Source organism: Nicotiana tabacum, chromosome 5, assembly GCF_000715075.1.
Source record: "Nicotiana tabacum cultivar K326 chromosome 5, ASM71507v2, whole genome shotgun sequence".
Taxonomy (NCBI): Eukaryota; Viridiplantae; Streptophyta; class Magnoliopsida; order Solanales; family Solanaceae; genus Nicotiana; species Nicotiana tabacum.
The window spans coordinates 7,662,526-7,670,555 of record NC_134084.1 but is presented as its reverse complement, the minus strand read 5'-3'; the positions used below and the strand labels follow the sequence as shown (position 1 = coordinate 7,670,555).

At 40.0% G+C, this 8,030-nt stretch overlaps 1 protein-coding gene across 1 annotated transcript; it reads left to right on the top strand.

The window, feature by feature from the left end:
* Positions 1-553: 553 nt before the first annotated feature.
* On the top strand, positions 554-1,496 carry LOC142180682 (uncharacterized). Its single transcript, XM_075252729.1, has 3 exons — positions 554-852; positions 957-1,011; positions 1,440-1,496. Exons 1-3 carry the CDS (start codon positions 554-556, stop codon positions 1,494-1,496), a joined length of 411 nt encoding a protein of 136 aa, XP_075108830.1.
* The last annotated feature ends 6,534 nt before the right edge of the window (positions 1,497-8,030 follow it).

The following is an 8,030-nucleotide window of genomic DNA, read 5'->3' as shown; positions in this document are numbered from 1 at the left end:
GGTTCAGGGCGTGACAGTAACTCCTATCTTGCTTTCTTAGAAGCTGTATTTTAGGAAACCCAAAATCACAAACCCTCTAAGTTTGTGTTGTGACTGGAGTTAGTCATAAGTTAAAGTCTTTGTAAATAGAGAGTGACAAAGTGGCTTGTGGTAAGAGTATCACAAGTTAGTTAAGTTGAAGTCTTTGTAATAGAGTTATTATAAAGTGGCTTGTAATAGTGATGTTAGTGAAGTTGAAAGCCTACAAGTGTAGATCGTGGCTTTTGTCCTCTTGAGTGGGATATTTCCACGTAAAAATCATGTATCTCGTTTACTTACTGCTTCATAAGTATTCTCAGTGGAAACTCATAGAGGATCAGGTACTCTATAGTTTGGTGGACTCATATAAACTAACAATTGGTATCAGAGCAGGTTCTTTCTAAAAGGTTAACACCTAGAAAAGATCTCAATGGCTGCTCCACCCAACTTTGAGGAAGGACAATCAACCTACAGACCTCCTAGATTCAATGGTCAGTAGTACGGCTGGTGGAAGACTCGTATGCATGATTTTATAATGGCCGAAGACTCAGAACTATGGGACATCATCTGTGATGGTCCAAATGTTCCTATGAAGAAGCTTAGAGAAACTGGACCAATGGTGCCGAAAGACAGAAAGGAGTACATCGATATTGACAGGAAAGCCGTAGAAAAGAACTATCGTGCCAAGAAAATCTTGGTATATGGTATAGGACCTGATGAGTACAACAGAGTCTCAGCTTGTGATTCTGGCAAAGAAATATGGGAAGCATTGAAAACCTCACACGAAGGAACTACTCAGGTTAAACAGTCCAAGATTGACATGCTCATCACTGAGTACGAGCTCTTCAGGATGAAGGATGATGAGTCTATACAGGATATGCACACTAGATTCAATCCATCATAAATAAGCTTCATTCACTTGGAGATGTTATTCCCAGAAACAAGCTTGTTAGGAAAATTCTCAATGTTCTACCTAGTTCTTGGGAGAGTAAGGTGAATGCCATCACTGAAGCTAAAGATCTACAAACTCTAACCATGGATGAGCTGATTGGTAATCTGAAGATATACGAGATGAAAAGAAAGAAAGACAGTAATAGAAGAGAGCCAAAGAAGGAAAAGAACCTAGTGCTCAAGGCTGAAAACAGTGACTCGAGTGAAGAAGATAGTGATATGGCCTATCTTACTAAAAGGTTTCAAAAGATGGTTCGAAGAAATGGAGGTATACCAAAGAGAGGCAATTCAAGTAAGTCAAGGAATAATTATCTCTATCACAGGTGCGGAAAGCCAGGGCATTTCATCAAAGACTGTCCACTTCTGAAATAGGAGCAATACAAACAAAACCCTGATAAAGCAGCAAAAAGTACTCGGTTCCAGACAAACGATTTAGTCGACAAATTGTAGCTGACAATATTGTGAAGCAGGCTCTTGCTGCTTGGGGAGACTCCTCCAATGAATCAGAAAGGGAACCAGATGCATAAAATAGCTCCATGATGGCAGTGGAAACTGAAGCAATGAAATATGATTCACTGTTTGCGCTGATGGCTCAGTCTGACGATGATGAAAAGGATGAAAATGATGAGGTAAATTTCAGGGATGTTCAGAGAAATCTAAAATCCTACTCTTCTAAGAAGTTAAGGTCATTAGCAAATGTTCTAATTGATGCATATTATAGCCTTGATAATGATAAGGAGATCTTGATCATAGAGCTAGGAAATGCTGAACAATCTAGAGATGATCTGGTGGTCTGTATAGTGGATCTAAATGAGATCATAGCTAATCTTGAAAAAGAAAAGAAAGTTTTGAGTGAAAAAATAAATAGTGTAGAAAATGAGAGAGATGACTTGATGGTAGTGGTTGTTGATTTGAAGGAAATCATAGAAGGATTTATTAATGAAAAATACACTCTAGAAGAGAAAATTGCAGCTACTAAACAAGAGAGGGATGACTTTTTAGTAATAATCACTGACCTAGAGGAAACCATTGAGGGACACAAATCAGAACATAGGACTGTGAGTATTGGGAAAGGGAAGGAAGTAGCTAGTGAGACACACATCAAGCTTGAGAAGGAATTAAATGATGTGAAAACTAGTATATGTGGTGAACTTGAGAAAAATAGGCAACTTCAAGTTGAATTGGAGAAAGTAAAAATTGATCTTGAGAAATCTCTGAAGTGGACCTGGTCCTCAGATGATGTCACTGCCATGTACTTCAATAATAGTAGAAACATGTAGGGAATCAGGTTCTAAAAGGAGAAAACTCCTCATAACCTTCGCAGCAAGTATGTCACTGTTCCTGATAACTGACTTTATACCCACTGTGGGAACAATGGGCACTTCAAAGAAAATTGCCAGGCCAGGGTTCAATCTGTTCAGAAAAACAAAGTGTTTACTGAAAAAGTGACTACTAAAGAGGGATCAGGTGCTGCTCGCAAGGAACGAATATTGTCTGCATGGACTAGAAAAGCCCTTATCCATCCTTTTTTTCATAACAAGGGACCCAAACTAGTTTGGGTTCCTAAATCTAACCCATAATTTATCAGTGTAGGGAATAGTGAGAGGAAATGGACAGTAATGGTTCATGAATAGTGGATGCTAAAAATACCTGACTAGCAACACCATGGATTGTCTCTCACTAAACGCCCTGCAGAAAAGGGAATGTATCATGTGTATATATATAAAAAGGGGGGATTACATTCTCAGTGTTGAAAAGATAGAAATTCTATGTCACACTCAATTGAGAACGTGTGCCATGTGAGTTGCCTGAAGCACAACCTCTTGAGTGTGTCTCAAATCTGTGATAAAGGGAGCAAAGTAGAGTTCTTATCAAAAATACGCACAGTTACCAATCTAGTAACTGGTGAAGTGGTCTTAGTCGCCAAAAGAACAAGAACATCTACTTCGCTAACCTTAAATCCCTACAAACTGGTGATATGAGCTGCTTGAAGTCTGTTGACAATGATGCAAAACCTTGGGATAAAGGATTGGAACACTCAAGGCTCTCACTTTTGAATGAACTGATTCAGAAGAACCTGGTTCGTGGGCTGCCAAATTCAAGATCCACCTGAACACTGCTTGTTAGAGTAAAGGAAGAGACTTTTGAAGTATTTGCATCACTTGTCAAGAAGATCCAAGTGGAGATGGAACTGAAGGAAGCACGTATCAGATCTGACCACGGGATAGAATATGTCAATGCCAAAATTTGATGAATCTTGTAATGAAAATAGGATCACTCACAACTTCTCAGCACCAATGAATCTACAGCTAAATGGTGTTGCTGAAAGGAAGATTAAAACTCTGGAAGGTATGGAATGGATAATGCTCATTGACAGGGGAATTGCCAAAAACTTTCTAGGCAAAAGCAACAAACGATGCTTGCTACTTGGTGAACAGGTGTATGATTAGGTCCCTCCTAAACAAAACCTCCTATGAGTTGCTCAATAGAAGAAAATCAAAGATAACTCATCTTAGAACCTTTGGATGCAAATGCTATTTTTCTCAACAACGGGAAGGACCAGCTCGGGAAGTTTGATGTAAGAAGCGATGAAGGAACCCTTTTGAGACACTTCCCTCAAAGCAAAGCCCACAAAGTCTCCAACAAAAGGGCACACTATGTGGAAGAAAGTGTTTATGTGATATTCAACGAGACACCCTCCTCTAACAAAGGAGGAACGGTGATGATCAAGATAATAAACCACTTTTGGTCCCTGAGAAATATCTGATGTTTAAAATGGGAAGGCTGATATGATGAGTTAGATGAAGAAAACAGGTGAAGACAATGAAACATCCTCTTCTACTTCTCAAGAGGAACCTGGTACCTCATTTACTACCATTGAAGATGAAGAAACTGGTGGTTCCACAAGTAGCAGAACGAGGAGTGCAGGGAAATCCACTTAATTTACCCAGTTTCTCCACTAATCAAACTTCAGTCACCACTTGAAAACACAAAAGCTCCCATCTACTTGATAACATAATCACTCCCCTTCATTCTGGATTTAGACAAGAATCAAAATCCAAAAAATTCCCTACCTCCTTCTGTATTTCTATCCCAAATAGAACCCAACATCAAATCCCAAGGAATGTTACTTGAAGGCTGTCAAAAGAAGTTTGAGATACCTTAAGGGAACACAGAACCTAGTCTTGTATTACCCCTCAAGTGACAGTTTTAATCTCATATTGGGTATGCTGATGCTAACTATGCAGGTTATCTTGTGGACAGGAAAATCACTTCTGGAATGGTTCACTTGCCAGGATCATGTCTCATCTCTTTAGGCACAAGGAAGCAAAACTCGGTGGCTCTTTCAACAGCTGAAGTAGAATAAGTAGTGGCAACATCCTGTTGTTCTCAATTCCTATGAATTAAGCAGCAACTGGAGGATTTTGGGGAATCTATGGTGTGCCTCTTCTATTTGACAACACTGGTACACTCAACTTGGTCAAGAATCCAGTTCAAAACAAAAGGACCAAGCACATTGATGTGAGGCATCATTTTTTGAGGGACAATATGGATAAAAGGTTGATCTATATAAAGTTCTACAACACGCTAAAGTGTTTCCTGGCCAAGCCTAACGCATATCAATACTGTTACAGGTAAACATGCACGATCAAAGAAGCTAAAGGTATAATTATGAACTGCGAAAGAAAAGCTACTAAAATCTTTTTCAAAAACTATTCGGGCATCAGGTTCCTGTACCACAGGTTAGTAGTAATGTGTCGTTTTGCATGCTTTCTCAAAAAGGTTTAACTGCCACATCATCTGACTTTTCAAAGTCTGCATGTCATATCTTGTCATTCAAATCCCTTCATCCCCTCAACACGATAACATTTTCCCACAAACCTACCACTATTTTTAGGACTGTTCAAAACCCGTTTCTCTCTCTTCTCATCATTAGCCCCTCTTCCCATAAAACTCTCTTTCTCTCTAACAGCAAGTCATGAACCTTCATCTCTTCTGTATCTATGTGATCTTCTCTTCACTTCTCTCTCACTCTACTTACCTACCAAATACTCTTATAATGGCAGTCGAACGATTGCTTCCTTCTCCCACCATTAACACCACTCCCACTTCCTTATCATCCTTAAAGTCATCTCCAGAAATTTACTCTTCCACTCTTTCCAATGCTACTGTACCACACCTATTTCCTCCTTATTTCCTATAGTTTTTCCTTTTTTGTCAAACCCTGTTTCCCTTCCATGTATTGAAAACCCCATGTCTCCTCACTCCTTTGATCTCATCAAAGAACACTTAGGAGGTGTTACCCCTCAGGTGTCAGAGGTCTCTGAGGATGATCCTGATCAGTATCTGAACTCCTCCATTTTGGACTCAGTGGCTCTCATAGAGTCACCAGAAAAGGAAGCAGTGCATAACATTATGGCTATCGATGCTGAGAGTCTGATAAATTAAGGAGCATATCTCTTGTCTGAGTATCAAGGGGAAGAAACTCCATTCCTAGGGGATGAAAGAACCATAGTACTCTTCGAGTCTTTAACCCATGAAACTGTCTCAGGAAAACCTGCTGGAGAACCTGATTCTCTTCCAGGTAAACCCACTCCTGAACATCTTGATTATCTTAAGCCCTTAGAATTCTCTTCCAAGTCACCCACTATCAAGTTGCAGCAGAAAGAAGGCTACGAGTCTACCTTGCAGAAAAGTAAGAGGAGTGTCAAGACAAGGAAGTAGAGGTTAATGAAACAAGGGGAATTTGTGACTGACGGAAGTATTCCAGTGGATGAGGTTGACAAAGATGCTTTAAAGGAACCCAGTTCCTTAGTAGAACGACCTATAAAAATCTAGAAGTCTGTGGATAGAGCTTCGGATGAAGCTATTGAAAAACAAAGTGGAACATCCGTGATAGGTACCAGTAAGCCTAAGAAGAGTATAGTTGAGCAAGCTATGTTTGAAAGAGATACTGTAGGGCTTGCAAGTTGGAAAGGGAAGTTCGTTGAAGGATCTAGAAAATGAAAATGGGAAACTATAGGGGAACCCGGTTCTCTGAGGACCATACTTAGTGATAGCGGTCTTTGGCAGGAGAGATTGAGAACTCAGAAAGTCTTGTGGGGTCGTACGTTTGATCTGACAATTTCAGAGATGGCTGGTATGAGGCAAATTCTGGAGATAGTGGAATATCAGCAATGGGAGCACCTGTTTCAGGAGAACATGCATATGGTGTACGAAGATGCGGTACAAAATTTCTATGCGTCTCTCTTCACCGTTGAGGGGGATCACATATGTGTGCTAGTAAATGGAGTAGACATTGTACTTGACGCTTCAGCTTTGGGGAAGGTTCTCCAAATTTCATGTGAAGGAATGTCCTCAGTCAAAGGTATATGTGGTGCCAACTTTAGGAGAGCTATCATGAAAGAGCAATCTATTCAGCAGAGGGAACAGGTGCATAAGAAGATACTACTTCCTGAGTATCGGCTTCTCTTTGAGCTAGTTAATAAGGTATTTTTACCTCGTTCTGAGAGGCGGTCTATTGCTACAAAGTCTGATCTGGTCTTAATGGAGGCTCTTGATGAGTTTGTCCCGATCAATCTTCCAGCAATCATGATAGATCATATGCAAAAGGTGGCGAACTTTAGAGGTGGGAATTATGGGCTACCATATGGATTTCTTCTCACTCAAGTGTTTAAATTCTACAAGGTCCTTGTGGGTAATCCTATAGTGGGAACATGCAAGCAAACCTTCCCTAAAACCACTCTGGAAGAATGTGAGTGCGTAGAAAGGGTTGGTGGAAACATCTCGACCATTTCTCAGCTGATTAATGCTCAAAATGTTGCCTCTAAAGAGATCAGAAGGTTGAGGGCTCAGAATACCATACTAGAAACTCAACTTAGTCAAGCGGTTAAGGGAACCGGTTTTGTTAATAAAGAAGTTGCCCGCCTGACAAAAGAAAATGATAAGCTTCGCACAAAATTGCTTGAAGAGCAGCTATCTGCAAATGCCCGACTGGACCTGGTTCTAAAAACCCTTGCTTCTTCTCTCTCCTAATCTTCCTCTTCCAGTGCTTCTTAGATACCCCCTAGTGACCAGTGTTTTCTGTTATGATGTTTTGTGGCCGCTGTTTCTATTTTTGTTTGTCTTTTTGTTGATGGCATGCTGGATTTCACCATTACTGCTCCTGTTTTGCTCAGTTCATTATTAATATCAATGAAATAGCTCCTCTTTTTGCTTGTACAATGTTGTTTTCCTTTGGCTTCTGTTTTCTATCATGTTGTGTGCACATATGTGGCATGAGTTGGCTGTGTTGGACTTTTTTATGTTATTTTCCTGCTTGTGTATTTTTAATGATGCCAAAAGGGGGAAGATAGATAGTAGTTAGTAGTGTATGTATTGTGAGTAGTGGAAAAAGGTCAAGGGGAACTTGTGAAGTCCCCGGTACCTCAAAAACAGGGGGATCTGATTAAGGGGGAATCAAAAGCAAAAGGTTAGGGGGAACTTGTGAAGTCCTTGGTACCTCATCTGGTTATTTCTGCCCTAAACAAATACTATCAATGCCTAAGTTTGTCATCATCAAAAAGGGGGAAATTGATGGGTTTTCAATGTCTTTGCCTTATGTTTCTTATGTTTTGATGATCTAACAAACTTATTGTTAAGAACCAGATAGAGAACCTGAATCACTTGGTACATATTTCAAATGAACGAAGTTCAGTCTGAACTCCAGCAAATGAACTATACAAAGAGGAACACGACAGGGACCTGATCCCTTAGTGTTCTCTGACAGCAGTACAAGTCAAATATATAGCTGGAATACAATTACAGAAAGAGTAACACAACAGGGACCTGATCTCTTGGTGTTCTCTAACAGAAGTACAAGTCAACTATACAACTGGAACGTAACTTCAGAAAGTGATTGTCTGCAACTGTACATGCGACAGTGCAACAGACAGTGCAGCAGTCACTTCCCATTGGGAAGAAACGGGTGTACCAAGAATTGACATCACCATTGTGATGTCTTTTGTAATATAACAACCTGGTGCAAGGCACAAGATATTCACTTGAGCATTTAGTGATAT